The 13,505-nt window shown below is 37.8% G+C and overlaps 4 protein-coding genes and 2 long non-coding RNA genes across 19 annotated transcripts; 3 read left to right on the top strand and 3 right to left on the bottom strand.

The window, feature by feature from the left end:
• Positions 1 to 4: 4 nt before the first annotated feature.
• On the bottom strand, positions 5 to 1,879 carry LOC116921435 (LETM1 domain-containing protein 1). 4 transcript variants are annotated; one of them, XM_045173001.1, is made up of 8 exons: positions 1,749 to 1,879; positions 1,519 to 1,625; positions 1,298 to 1,450; positions 1,078 to 1,226; positions 934 to 1,015; positions 561 to 849; positions 349 to 492; positions 5 to 285 (listed from the first exon to the last, which is right to left on the bottom strand). In XM_045173001.1, the coding sequence occupies exons 2-8, from the start codon at positions 1,578 to 1,580 to the stop codon at positions 109 to 111; spliced, it is 1,056 nt and encodes a 351-aa protein (XP_045028936.1). In that variant the 5' UTR covers positions 1,581 to 1,625; positions 1,749 to 1,879; the 3' UTR covers positions 5 to 108. The 4 variants fall into 4 exon arrangements, with proteins under 4 accessions (XP_045028936.1, XP_045028934.1, XP_045028935.1 ...); XM_045172999.1 differs by having other exon boundaries at positions 1,694 to 1,837; XM_045173000.1 differs by lacking the exon at positions 1,749 to 1,879 and adding an exon at positions 1,688 to 1,724.
• Positions 1,880 to 2,201: 322 nt separating this feature from the next.
• LOC116921437 lies at positions 2,202 to 4,795 on the top strand. Of its 7 annotated transcripts, none has more exons than XR_006646102.1 (8): positions 2,206 to 2,552; positions 2,624 to 2,885; positions 2,956 to 3,133; positions 3,228 to 3,265; positions 3,355 to 3,541; positions 3,862 to 4,184; positions 4,262 to 4,433; positions 4,525 to 4,795. It is a non-coding gene; the product is annotated as an uncharacterized LOC116921437 (long non-coding RNA). The 7 variants fall into 7 exon arrangements; XR_006646101.1 differs by having other exon boundaries at positions 2,956 to 3,157; XR_006646103.1 differs by having other exon boundaries at positions 2,202 to 2,552; positions 2,956 to 3,265; positions 3,355 to 3,468.
• A 1,945-nt stretch (positions 4,796 to 6,740) lies between these two features.
• On the top strand, positions 6,741 to 9,050 carry LOC116921446 (beta-1,3-glucan-binding protein). Of its 2 annotated transcripts, XM_045172557.1 has the most exons (8): positions 6,741 to 7,174; positions 7,265 to 7,428; positions 7,494 to 7,573; positions 7,667 to 7,801; positions 7,868 to 7,995; positions 8,099 to 8,291; positions 8,354 to 8,561; positions 8,636 to 9,050. In XM_045172557.1, exons 1-8 carry the CDS (start codon positions 7,093 to 7,095, stop codon positions 8,876 to 8,878), a joined length of 1,233 nt encoding a protein of 410 aa, XP_045028492.1. In that variant the 5' UTR covers positions 6,741 to 7,092; the 3' UTR covers positions 8,879 to 9,050. The 2 variants fall into 2 exon arrangements, with proteins under 2 accessions (XP_045028492.1, XP_032783639.1); XM_032927748.2 differs by having other exon boundaries at positions 6,743 to 7,428.
• On the bottom strand, positions 7,555 to 10,906 carry LOC116921449 (malate dehydrogenase, mitochondrial). 3 transcript variants are annotated; one of them, XR_004393297.2, is made up of 9 exons: positions 10,710 to 10,905; positions 10,250 to 10,444; positions 10,021 to 10,188; positions 9,823 to 9,948; positions 9,625 to 9,762; positions 9,375 to 9,566; positions 9,067 to 9,289; positions 8,118 to 8,934; positions 7,555 to 7,811 (listed from the first exon to the last, which is right to left on the bottom strand). XR_004393297.2 is itself a non-coding variant. In XM_032927753.2 (7 exons), the coding sequence occupies exons 1-7, from the start codon at positions 10,782 to 10,784 to the stop codon at positions 9,161 to 9,163; spliced, it is 1,023 nt and encodes a 340-aa protein (XP_032783644.1). In that variant the 5' UTR covers positions 10,785 to 10,906; the 3' UTR covers positions 8,992 to 9,160. The 3 variants fall into 3 exon arrangements, 1 of the variants encoding a protein (XP_032783644.1); XR_006645797.1 differs by having other exon boundaries at positions 8,334 to 8,934; XM_032927753.2 differs by lacking the exons at positions 7,555 to 7,811; positions 8,118 to 8,934 and having other exon boundaries at positions 8,992 to 9,289; positions 10,710 to 10,906.
• A 40-nt stretch (positions 10,907 to 10,946) lies between these two features.
• LOC116921444 (transmembrane protein 209) lies at positions 10,947 to 13,322 on the top strand. Of its 2 annotated transcripts, XM_032927745.2 has the most exons (10): positions 10,947 to 11,210; positions 11,280 to 11,464; positions 11,531 to 11,638; positions 11,713 to 11,889; positions 11,940 to 12,065; positions 12,144 to 12,374; positions 12,437 to 12,571; positions 12,636 to 12,814; positions 12,894 to 13,013; positions 13,083 to 13,322. In XM_032927745.2, exons 1-10 carry the CDS (start codon positions 11,086 to 11,088, stop codon positions 13,206 to 13,208), a joined length of 1,512 nt encoding a protein of 503 aa, XP_032783636.1. In that variant the 5' UTR covers positions 10,947 to 11,085; the 3' UTR covers positions 13,209 to 13,322. The 2 variants fall into 2 exon arrangements, with proteins under 2 accessions (XP_032783636.1, XP_032783635.1); XM_032927744.2 differs by having other exon boundaries at positions 12,894 to 13,322.
• Positions 11,730 to 13,024, bottom strand: LOC123471326. The gene is made up of 4 exons (XR_006645798.1): positions 12,882 to 13,024; positions 12,755 to 12,800; positions 12,416 to 12,683; positions 11,730 to 12,314 (listed from the first exon to the last, which is right to left on the bottom strand). It is a non-coding gene; the product is annotated as an uncharacterized LOC123471326 (long non-coding RNA).
• Positions 13,323 to 13,505: the final 183 nt, after the last annotated feature.

Raw genomic sequence — 13,505 nt, 5'->3', positions numbered from 1 at the left:
GGGGTACTATTTTGTCGTGCTATTTCTAACATTCATTATTTCACAATCCAAATTTACATACACACTTAGCTTCAAAGACTAGATTGTGATCAGACGGATAGAATTTGGTTATTGAATCAGCACACGATTAGTTGGTTCGTTATATGCCAACAAAATGGGGCAATGAAGAATGAGAGAATATGTCGATGGTTCGATGTGAACGGAGACTGCAATCCACTGTTCCAAATATTTAGCCATGTCTTCAATTCTCATGTTAGATGGATTTAGTCCACGTATGAAGCAAGCCTGAAAATACACATCAATGGCCAGAGGTAAGTAATGAATAGTATTACGTGTAAGCTAACATACAGAACGCAATTCCTCCAAAGACAACGTTGCCACTCCTTCACGTTTAAGGGCTCGATCTTTATTGAGAATCTCTTCCGCCCTTTGAGACAACCGACGTCGGCGGGACCAAAGTGTATGCATACCGTGAACTTTCAACAATTGATTCTGTAAATTAAACAAAATTATTTTTTCGGATGCTCTATGGCTTAACAGCGAAGAAAAACATAACCTACTTTGTGACGTGGGTATAAACAGTTAAGATGGAATGGTTCCCCTTGAAATAAAATTTTCAGATCTAATATCTCTTCAACAGTTGGGTGCACACCACTGGCGAGTTTAGACAGGATTTTACTCAGTTTCTCCTCTAAGTTTTTTTCACTAACCGAAGATATCCTTGCTTGCATGCATCGGAAAACTGGTCGGAAATGCTGAACGCACTTTTTGTGATCATGAAGCGCGAAGTCACGCCGCTGCTGCAATGACCAAAAATGGGAAGAGAGCAATTGCTTTGGAAGGAGATAGCTATATGAAAACACAAGGAATAATACAATTCAGAATATTTCAAGCAAGGTAAACAAGAAAACCTTTTTTTTTTATCATACTTACGCCAATGGAAAAATGATATAATTGGCAAATGGTAAAGCACTAATGAGAAGAACTGGTGAGACTCTCAACATTTCTCTAGGCACTGGAAAAAAGTTACAACAAAGACTAGTATAAGAAATATAATTCACTATAACTCTGTTCTACTTCGGTAGAAGATTTCCATATCCTTCAGCCCCAAACAATGAATTCCTCCACCATTTTTCTTGGCATTCCGGATAAGATTCTTTACTTTGACAAAAGCTTTAGTGTCTTGGTAAAGGTCTTTGATGCCCACAGAGAAAACCCTGTAGACCCTATACAAAATGATTATGAAAACATTGTTTACTTTTTAATATTTTTCTTTATTGTTTAATCTATGACATACTTCATTGCCTTTGGAAAACGCACCTCCAGAATCTTGTCATAGTTTCTTACATAGTCAACATACTTGGTCAAGGCGTAACTTTTGATTTCTTTTGAAACTTTGTGTCCCACATCTTGGACCCTCTTCTTTACAGTGCTGTTGTTAGATCCATTTCTTGAGGGGAAAATATCACAGATATAGTTTATTAGGAGGTTTAAATAGAATAAAAAATACCTCATTACCTGGGAAAGAGGTGATGTGAAATTCTTCCGCAACTCAAAATTCGACGACAATTGGAAAACATTGTGCCCCACTGTAAAGTGTAAGGCAAAGAGACTACCAACAAAGACTACAGCAAATATCAAGAGTTAATGAAACTTTTTCAATGGATAAATAATACTCAAACTCAACTAATACCAATCATTTAAAACAAGTTATAGCTACAGTCTCTTTTGTTTATTTACACGAGTACCTAAAGTGTGAAGTTTAGGGCGGAAAGTTTTTGGACTTAAAGTGCATAACTCAACGCGGAGCCATGATCATTGTTTCACGGTTTACGGTTTAGACGCTTTTAGCACATCAGTCAAATTTTAAATTTTGACAATCGACAAAAATCACACGGTACAATCAAAATTGAACGATAATTTCGATAAAGTCATTGGTTTTCTCGTAAAACCAGCGATTTTACATTTCAAATTGGTAAAATCTATTGCATCCCAGAATTCTTGGGGCCTCCGTCTTCATCGTTTTCTACTGTTCCCACATATTATATTTTTTTCTACACTGAGTTGACCTAGGTCTGTTGAGTGTTGGTCAGTCGTTTAGCTAATGTAAAAATCGGGAGGCCAGTCCGCAGGTGAAAGTCCGCAGTTTCTCCTGTCCGCAGTCCGCGGTCCGCGTCCGCATTTTATCCTGACCCGAGAAAATTAGTGAGACACGCTGCCATCTGGATTCTGTGGGGCAATAGCAATTAGCAACTGACCACTGACGCCACTAGAATTTCTTCCAACGGCCTAAATTGCTATTACCCCCCAGAATTCTGGGGGGCAATAGATTTTACCAATAGGTGTGACCTAGGCCATAGAATTGCGACGTAGAAGAAGAGAATCAATTAGATTGTTTAATGGCGTAGGTTTTCGTAGTTTTCGACGCGATGTGTGTTAATTGGTGGAGAAACATTGTCGTAATCGGATATCGGAACGGATTTCCATAATGTACACGTGTTGTAACCGACCAGCACAAAATTGATACATTTTTTTTCATTTATCACAAATTGGTAAATAAGTCAGAATAATCCTTGTTTAAATATATATTGGATGATGAAGGAAATTGGATTTCTTTTACAAGTTATCAGCAGCATTTCCACTCTATAGCAGCAGAAGCCAAGCTGTTCAGTCAACGGAAGACCATTGTAATTGCAGTTAATGAGATACAACAACTTTGTTGCCAATAACAACATGCTGCATTTATTTTTGTCCACAGCCAAAATAAATTGCAACTTCTTTCACAGGAGTAACACATTGTGTGGTTTAAGTTGTTAGCTACCATAGTCTCCTGATAGTTTGAGTCTGACAATAAGCAATACCATATTGTTATTTGTTTCTTCCCTGTAAGTTAGTTGCAAAACAATTTGTTTGGATATATATATATTTTTTATTTAATCTTTTTATTCTTTACAGTTGCAGAGATGTTAGCTTGTTGTGATTTTAGACCACGGTATAGACTGAGCCTTTGTATCTGTGTCAAACCAGTTACATCAACTCACTTGTTGTTGACACCCCTGGAGATATTACCAAACTTTCGAAATGGTTGAAGCAGGCACCCATAATATGTCGATTCAATTTCAGTGCTATCACTGTAAGGATGGTAACCTGTTATTAAGTAAAACCACCTGTTTCATTTGGCAATAGGATAGATAGACCAAAAGAGTGATACTCTTTAATGTTTGCAGTGTGTTAGTCACATTCAATGAATCCATATCTTCTCGTGGTAAAAAAAAAAAAAATCTTTTTATGTTAGAGTTTTCAAACATTTTAAGTAAGCACTTCTTTCACGTTTTCTACTTTTTTATGGCCTAGAATTGATGGACTGAATAATGTCAGATTGCCAAAAAAAACAAACACTGGAACCCTTCTGCATGACTTTGAACCACAAGATATTGATCTTTTTTACATTCGCCTTTGGGTTGAACGGTAAAGAGTTTCACGGTTCACTGTTTTATCCGAAAATCGTATATCCACGAAATGTTGGCATCATTGGTCTATGGTAAACAAATGTTGATAGCAAAGTTAAATTGAATCTCAGTGTTATGTAAGAAGAAAACATTTTTTTTTTTTACATTTGGATTGCTGAATCAGCTTTGTTAGCTTAGCCTATTCATATGCATCATGCAAGTTTCCTTGATGGCAGATCTTTCATTTGCATTTTTATTAGAATAATTTTAGAATTGCTTTAGTCAAACGAAAGAAAGCTTAGAGAAAGGAGCTCCCAAGAAAACTTGCAGTGGTTGGAATTTCTTGTCGGTTTTTTTATTTTTCAAAGTCTCATTTTGAAATGTTTATAATGTTTCTTCTCTAATATTACAGAACAGATATGCTGATGACTGAAATCAATTGTATCAGCTGAAAACATATGTTGAGACATCTATGCAACTTTGTACTTGGATATGTGTCATTCCACTGGTAGTGGCTAAAGAATCAAACTTGGAATCGCGTGTCTTCAACCAACTCACCTCATCTAGGCCTGACCAGTATCGGACCGAAGAAAGTAGTCAACTAGTCACACGTCAGATAACAAATCCTGCTAAGTAAACCATATGATAAGGAAGTGAACTCAATCATTCGAACGTGAGTCTAATGGTCTAATGAAAAATAAGGATTCATTTGGTTACCGACTTGACCTGCAAGAGGTTTATAAATTTTTCATTATTTAAAAACTGATTTCATATCTAATTCCCACTTATATTTCTACTTTTTTATTTTAAAGGATTTTAGCCATATCGGATATCGGAAAGGAACACCTTTACCGAACATAATGTTCTTCTAACGTAAATTATTGGATGCTCATTCTATGTCGGATTCAGATTTCATTTAGAAATCCTGGTAGAAGCTTTTAATTTATAAGACCATAGAAGGATTGCACACACTAATGTTTTAAAGTAAGTTCCATAAGCAAAAATGCTTTGTGCTGATTTGTTTTTTTGTTTTGTTATTTATTTATTTTTTTTTTTTTATTTATTTTTTTTTTAGGTTAATAAACGTTATAAATGGAAAATGGGGTTTCAGAATGAGGCGAGAGTTTTTGTCAATGCTGAAGTTTGGAAACACGATCGGAAATACCCATGAAATGAAAAACATTCTCTCACGTTATGGTATTTGTCGTACATAAATTAAAGTGCATATCTGGGCTCCCTTCTTTTCTGTGGCCCCGTTTCCCCTTGACTCGTAATAAGCCCGTAGGGGGTCACGCCCCTACTGTACGGTATATATAAAAACAACATATATCGAGGTTTGGAGGGCTCTGGCCGGAAAGGGGACGTGGGGGTCCTCATGGTTCGATGAAATGCTTATGGAGGGCCATGTCGCTACCCACAAATCCGAATTAAAGGTTAATCGCTCCTGTAAAAATGTTCCAAATCTTCAGCTCTTCTTCCGGCTTCTCTTAGCCACGCACTGGGTAATCTCCCCGGTGAGTCAATTGAGGCAGTGTCTCCCCCTGCCTTGGTTGACAGCAACTTTTGAAATGGGTACTTTGCCTTTTAAAAGTTGCAAAATATTTCATTGCTTGGAGAATTGTCAATACAAATTTTGTTTTACAATAATTTTGAAAAGTTTTTCCCTTATATTTTCATTGTGTCCACATTATTTCTGTGTCTTAATTGTGACATTATACTTTTTTCTTTTAAGGATTGAACTTTTAACACTGCTGAGATGTCACTGGTGTATAGTTTGTATACTGAGAATTCCGAAGCACTCATGAATTACCGCCGATGAAATTCCAATCCTGGAGTAGGTAGTTTGCTATTTTAGATACTTGAATTTCATACTTACGAGAGTTTTATTTGCCTGCAGGATGAATTTGTTTACAATCATTGTATTTATCGGTTTTTCAGATGTATTGATATGCTTTCACAGATTTTAATTTAACTCTTTCGGGTATCGATCCCCAATCTTTCGGCGTGCATTGCCGATGCTCAACCGTTGAGCCATGAGTTACATTTACTTTTGCACTAATATTAGAAGGCAATAAAAGATAATAAAGGCAATTTTCATAGGCTCGTAAAAGTATATGTTATCCTGGATACCTAGAGTTCAAGGATTATAGCTCTGTGGTAGAACGTTGTTTAACGGATTCAAAGGTTTCGGGTTCAACTCCCGGATGAGGGTTAATGTGATAATTATAAATGTGTTTATTAAATGGAATTAAAGTAAACATGTTAACAGAAAGTTATCTTAAATCACTTTACAAAAATTTTTCTAAGTCCAAATTTGTGGTACTCTAATAACACGAAAATATAGACGAAGAGACTACATGACTTATGGCTCAGTGGTAGAGCATCGGCATGGTACGCCGAAGGATAAGCGTTCAAATCTTAAAAGAGTCGAAATCATTACTGAAGATATGAACAATTTCAATTGAGATAATATATATTACATTCTCATAAACACTTACTATTGATCAGGCAGTATGTTTGAAATCTCTCAGCAGAGGAAGCGAATGGTTAAAGTCAATTGCAAATATTCAAGTAGCAAACTCCGTATTGGCCCCGATAAATCAAATTGAACAATTTATTGAAATTTGTTATTGGATATTATATTAATCCTTGCCAAAACATCAGTCCCATTACTTCGTAATGGGGAAGTTTCTCGACCCGACTGGCGACGTGGAAGGTAGACACCTGGGAAGGTGGGAAGCCCAGGACACCAGGAACCTACTGGAAATCGAACCACGAACCTTGGAGTTGCTAGGCGGATGCGATATCTTTCTGGCGACCCCCACTGCATGAACAACACCAAATCAAATTACAATTAAACATGTTAAACCAAAACAAGAAAACTTCTGACTTTTACCTTTATGCTGCAATTTCCTCTCGAAGCACCCAAGCACTAACACTGTGCACACGTATCTTCAACTGGCGAGTCTAAGAACAAAGTGAGAAATTCCAGTTGCCTTACATTTCTTTATTATCAATACGATTACCAACGAGGCCTCCAAGGTGTGCAACGCTCATCGAAATTCACAACTGTGTCTGTCAATGCGACATAACAATCGATCAACAATAGTTAGGTAGACTCCTCCTCCCTTGAAGGCGTCATCTATTCAAATCCCTCCTTCAAGTGACGATTGTGACCGCTAGATGGCTATGCAAATTATCTATTTATTTGCAAAATAAACGGACAACCGACAACCATCGAAAAAGAGTTGACTTAAAAAAAAGTGGGTCAAAAGGCGTTCCGTACCAAAACCCTGTAGTGTAAATGTAGCTTAAGACTGAAGGGAATCGAAAAAGATGTGAACGAGTTCACCGCTAGGAACAAGTTATTGGAAAATACTTTTTACGGGTTCTTGTTTTTGCCACTAGATGACGATGGATGGTGAGTGGATTGGGTCATTTTAGGTAAACCGGTTCCAACCAGCGTTTTTTTCTTTCTTTTACGGCAGCTCAAATAGCGACATACAGTATCATAAAATAAGGGACGCGCTAAAAAATACAATTTATAACATGTAAAAATTTGAGTGTAAAAACCTTTGGAACTATAAATTAGGATAGTTGGGAAAACAAAATCCAAGTACAGGGTTTGGATCCAGGGTTTGCTATGTCGACGTCTAATGTACTGTTGCTCTCTATTCGTACGCCGAGTTTTGATCGATTTGTCCTTATCGCGTCCTATATGATCGGTCAGTGTGTTTTTGAGTGTGTCAGTAGCAGTGTCTCTTCGAGTACAACTAGGATAATGAAGTTTCTTGCTGTATGTCTATGCTTTGCAGTTTTCGTTTCGGACAGTTTCGGTTGCAATTCTTTGTTGCGACGTGATACTCCTTACAAAGCATCGTCAGCTAAAAAAGAGCGGTACTGTAGCATAAAAGGATTACCATATTCCAAAATTCGTCGGGGGCCACTCATTTGGCGAGATGAGTTCGATCACTTGGACGTAGTTTTGCTGTTACTTATTTTTTTATACATACATACTAAAATAATAATAATAATAATAAATAGCACAGCAAATGGACTCCAATGATCAGCGGCTGGCGTGGAAGCAATGCGTTTCAAATCTATGTCAACCGAAGCCAAAATATGTTCGTATTTCATTCATTTCTTTGTACGGTGTCCAGTGAAATTATAAATTATTTGCAATTGCTATTACAAACTTTTCGTGGAATTGAGAACAGCTACGTTCGCGACGGTAATTTGTTTATCAAACCGACATTCACAGCCGACCGCTACGGCCCCGAGTTTCTTTACAATGGGACGATCGATTTAACTCTTGAAGGATGCAACGTCAACTGGGGAGGGGGATGCATTGTGTAATCTCGGCTGAAAATTCAAAAAAAAAATTTTCTTTTACTCAACTACATTTCTTTCTTTGCCAGAAAATCCGGTGACGACATAATTCCGCCCATTCAATCCGCACGAATTCACACGAGAAACTCGTTCAGCTTTACCTACGGCTTTGTTGAAGTTCGCGCTAAAATGCCCAAAGGCGACTGGATATGGCCAGGTACACATAGACGATTGACACACACAGAAGTCTTTTTCGTAAAATGGTTGTTTTTTTACACGGCAATTCCACCCCCACCCCTTCTCCCAACAAAACAAAAAAGCTATTTGGATGTCACCTACCGATTCCGTCTACGGAAGTAATCCCCGATCGGGAGAAATCGACATAACAGAAGTCAGAAGTAACGTTAATCTCTCGTGTGGTAGTAAGTCTTACGGAAGGCAATTAAGTGGTACCAGCTTACATTGGGGACCCGATTCTCATCATAACGGTCACAGGTTAACATATTGGCAAAAGTAAGACGAGTTAGAATAATCTTAAGTATAATTATAACTTACTGAGATGGGAATCGTTTCAGAGTTCAAAGGAATCCAGATTTCTCATCAGATTTCCATATCTTCGCAATGGAATGGCTACCGATAGGATTCAATTTCTATGTAGACGATGACCTAATTGGACACGTAAGTCCTCCGGAGGGTGGCTTCTGGAAAATGGGCGGCTTTGAAGGGCAAAACATTTGGAACATTACGGGTAACGGTACCCGAATCGCCCCTTTTGATCACCCTGTAATATTACTTGGCTTTGTTTAAATTGTTTACAATTGTTTCACATCGATAATATGGATTGGCGGTATTTCCAGTTTCATTTTATCCTGGATGTTGCGGTTGGTGGCGACATGTTTCCAGATTGGTGCATCAACCAGCCTTTCGACCAACCACTTGAAAAACCATGGAAAATATCGGATCCAGTTCAGATGCGTCCATTCTGGGAGAAAAGAATGGACTGGTTGCCCACCTGGAACCCAGAAACAGAGGACAACGCCATGCGCATTGACTACATTCGCGTTTATGCTGTTGATCAACATCATCGTTCTCATGGATAGGTTATGGCAAGATCATGTGAGATGAAATTCAAACTTCATGTTTGAACGAATTTTCGCTACAAATTGACAAGATCAATAATATAAAGTAAAATATAAAATATTATGATATATGATTTGATCACCAAACAATTAGGTGTATTTCTGCCTAATTATACACCACTCTGTAAATGAATCTAAGTGTGACTTACTAGACTTTTTCCGGCAGATCATACAATATATATCCGATAGCTAGTTTGCTTTTTGTAGTTAGTTGCTCCACGCTTGATTCTCGCAACCTTTCCTTTAGTGTTTAAGGACGAACTCCTCTCCCTTCTTAATGTTTTTCTTCAGTTCAGGGATTGAAGCAGCAACTAGCTGCTTTTCGAATTCGGACAAGTTACCAAGTCCAAGATTCTTTTCGATACCATTGGGCTGTAATTGGGGAGAAGACATTTAAACGTACGTGGCTACAACATATATTATTAAAATGAAATTAAAATGAAATAAAGATACTTACACCCAAAAGAATAGGGGTCGAAAAATATTTTGATTCAGTCAAGTCAGACCGAACGTATGCACATTCAACAATCCCCTTTTCACCTCTGAGAGCTCGGATCAAAGAAATGGCAAACCGAGCACCAGCAAAAGCCATAGATAACGTGGCAGATCCTGCACCAGCCTTGGCCTTTACAACTTCAGTTCCAGCTTCCTGTGGTAAAATGGACGATAATGACTTGCAATACAAATTTGTCTTTAAAGGCGGTTACCTGAATACGTTCAGTGAGCGCTTTAAGCTGGTCAGTTGGGAATGAAACGGCAGGCTGGCACTGGGAAATCAGGGGAATAATTGTGATGCCTGCATGGCCACCAATGACTGGGCAGTTCACTGTGGTTGGATCCAAACCCTTGTAAATTGGATAGTATTAAGCAACTGTAACGGGCATTTTATCGACAATCTTGATTACCTTCAGTTCAGCAATAAAAGCATTAGCCCGGACAACATCTAGTGTAGTGACACCAAAAATTCTGTTCTGGTCGTAGACGCCAGCTTTCTGGAATACTTCACTGGCAATCGGAACGGTGCTGTTAACCTTTTAAGAAAAATATGAATAACTAAAATGACTTTTATAAAATAGATAAAATTTTTATTTTAGATCACATACTGGGTTGGCGATTATTCCAATCAGTGCTTTAGGACAAACTTCAGCAACAGCAACTGCCAAATCACGGACGATTGAAGCATTGATGTTGAAAAGATCATCTCGGGTCATGCCTGGTTTACGAGGAACACCAGCTGGGATAATGACAACTTCACAACCTTCTAGAGAGCTCTGTATTTACAAAAGGATATTAAAGGAAAGTCTTTAGGTAGTTATTTTGTTTTTTTTTTACCTTCAATTGATCAGGTCCAACAAAGCCTTGAACTTTGGCTTTGGAATTGATGTGGCTCAAATCAGCTGCCACACCAGGAGTGTGGACGATATCATACAAGTTGAGCTGAGAAACTAAAGGTGATTGCTTCAGCAATAATGATAGAGGTTGACCAATGCCACCACTAGCTCCCATAACAGCTACCTTTGTGTGACTCTAAATTTTTCAAGTGAGAAGATAAAAACTTTTTATAAGTTAGAACTTAGAAGTAAAATAGATATAAGAAATAGGTTAGACTATTCTAAAAAATGTTGTCTAAGCTACTACGACGACTATCGAATAGATTTTTTCACTGTCGTTATGTTTTCGGTGAGTCTTAACCGGTTTAGCATGGTTTATTCGTATTGGCTAAGTTCAAGCCATGATTAAATTACCAAATTTATTGCATAAGTTAGGTTTAAATATAAATGTATTATTTTACCTTGGATGAGGTAGAAAACTGCTTGGCTCCATTGAGGACCGACTTGAAAATCTGTGGTTTCGCTACGGCCGCCATTGTATTTTATTGGAAATGATATTACGTGATATTCACTGCAGGTGATCACAACTAATAACCAGTCAAGGTCGTCCAAGAAAATGGAGTGAGTTTCCGTCCGTCCTGTCGACCGGTCGTACAATGGTGCCGGATTGCCAAGTTTCAATTGGCGATATTAATTTGCAAGGAAGTCGAATTATAAATGTTGGCAACGCCAGTGTTTTAAAGCGCCAAGAAGCCCAATGCAAGTCGTTCGGCAGACGACAACTTTATACTTGACTCGGTTTTCCACTCCTGGAAAATACGTCTAATTTAAATTAAAATGGATCAAAATGACAGTTTAATCGTTAGGACGATATCCAAGAAAAGACAGATCATGGAAGTTCAAAAACAAAAACCCTGGCTTGTATGTAATCTCTTTGGAGCACTCATTCTATCCTACTACCTGTAAGTTCACCCTGTCCAAAATTCAAAAAAGTTAATGTCAATAAAATTTACCAAATCAATATTCAAAAGGCATTTCGAACAAGAGTGTTACGAGATGACGTCCACATTTCTGTGGTATTCCATATTGGTAGTTTGCATCATCTTGGTATTGAATTTCACTACTGGAGTCTTCTTTTATGTGAAAAGGACAAAACTTGATCCCCCTGTAATTCTGAGTCCTCAACAAAAGAAGCTTTTGGGTGTGAAAAATGATGGTAAGAAGCTATTGGAATTAATTTTTTTTTTCAAAATACTATTTTGCACTTCACATATTGCTATAGAAATTGGATTTGTGACATCAACACCCTCTTGCTCACCTGTTAACAAGAGGACAACCTCGATTCCCTACATTCCTGTTGGGTCATCACCTTCAATACCAACAGTGAAATGTAAAACCACTTGTTATCCATTTTTTTCTGTTAAGAAAGAAAATCTAAGTTAATTCTACAAAATGTTGTTTCAGTTCAACAAGCAGCAAACCAGTCTGCTGGCAATTCTTCATTGCAATTTCAAAAAGGAAGCAGTAGCTCTGTTTTGTATACTTCACAAAACTGGGATCTAGAAGATGAACTCTATGAAGAAGATTCATTTATGAAAATGTGCAGAAGTGTTGAAGGGGAAGAGCTTCAAACAAGTAGAGGTAAATTTCTTAAATGGTTTTCTACCACTTGGATTCACACTTCTGTTTAGGCCAAGGTCAGGATGCCACTGGTATGAGCACAACAGCATCTTCGTGGCATTATTCACCATCTGCATCAGGAATAGCGGATTTTTCTCCACTACTGAAAAAATATTCTTACCAGCTTTCGTTTACAGGTAATCTGAAAAATCGTAAAGGAAAAAAGAAAAAGGTTAAAAAATAAAACAAAAATCTTGCCTTTATGTGGAGTGCAGTGCCAACTACTGGAGCCAGCGGAGTAGACGAAAATACCAGCACCAAATCGCCAGCCAAAATAAAAGGTCGTGATGTTTGGCAGCAGTTGGGAATTTCCGATTCTCAACTTCTAGAATTTAATGAAAAGTTCCGGTTATGGCTTTCGTCGACGGTTCTTCAGTCCTTAGTATCTGAAATTAATCGAATCAATGAATCTTTGACGGCTCACGGTTTAGCTGATGCTAGAATTGGTAACACAACAGTTGACGATAAGCTAAGTAAAAATGTATACCTTAAACTCGTGAACGATTAGGAGAATCCAGTTTGGAGAAATTACGTAAAACTTCTCAGCTGGCTCCCGTGTCCGCTAATATACCTTCACTTGTAGAAGTTCTTCCATATCTTGAAGTGACTTCGCACCAAGATTACCTTTTTCGTTGTCTTAATCGTAAGTGTGCCGTTAGACAAGAAAGGCGAACCAGAAATAAATTTTTCCCTTATTAACTTAAAAGGGCTAGCCACAGGAGGATGCTTGGGTAATTTTCGCTGGGATGGAGGCACTAAACGGAAAGATTTAGATGACAGTACACCTACTGACAGCGCTGTAATAATGCATTGCTTGGCTACGTACCTCGATAGCCAACTTCCGGCTTTCACGGATCGCCCAGATAGACGACCTTTTACGGGACAGGTGAAGCAGTAAAAAAAAATTCTCTTAAGTTTTTTTGCCCAAAATGTTTTTAGAAATTAATTTTTACTTTTTCTACTAGTATCTCGTAAAGTGCCCTGAGAAGCCTCAACCCACGTCGAATCCGCAAATAGTTGAAGTTCAACTTAACCCACCTCATTACAAACTTGTCATGGGGCCGGATGAATATGAACTTCCAAAGGTGTCCTATTATTCTTTTCCCCTTTGTGACTTGATCTTATTTCTTCATTTTGATTCCGTGTTTATCCAGGGCCGAAACAATATGCTGCATACAGTGATACTTTTCTTCTGGTTAATCAAAACGAAATTCGAAGGACGTATCGGGCGAATAACGTTAGGGGAAGCAGGGCTCAATTTGCTGTGGATTTTCAACTGAATGACTGCTTGTTACATAATTTCGTATGTTCATAAAAAAATTGACAAACTTAAAAAGAAAAGGACTAAAGTGAAACTGTTGACTAATTTTCAATAAAATCCTTCCCAGTTTGTAGTCTGATTTCGCCAGATATGTACCGCAAATTTTTTTTTTTTATATCATACCTATTAGTATGTATCAATATTAATTGTAAAACGTTTAGTTTTGGGCGGCTACAGAATGTTTTTTTCACTTGAATTTCCGCAATAGTACGGTAATAGTAGGTTTAATGACAAGCCAGTATTATCGTCCGATAGT

The sequence above is a fragment of the Daphnia magna genome, linkage group LG4 (assembly GCF_020631705.1).
Source record: "Daphnia magna isolate NIES linkage group LG4, ASM2063170v1.1, whole genome shotgun sequence".
NCBI lineage: Eukaryota > Metazoa > Arthropoda > Branchiopoda > Diplostraca > Daphniidae > Daphnia > Daphnia magna.
Note: the sequence above shows the minus strand (reverse complement) of the source record. Positions and strands in the feature narration are given on the sequence as shown.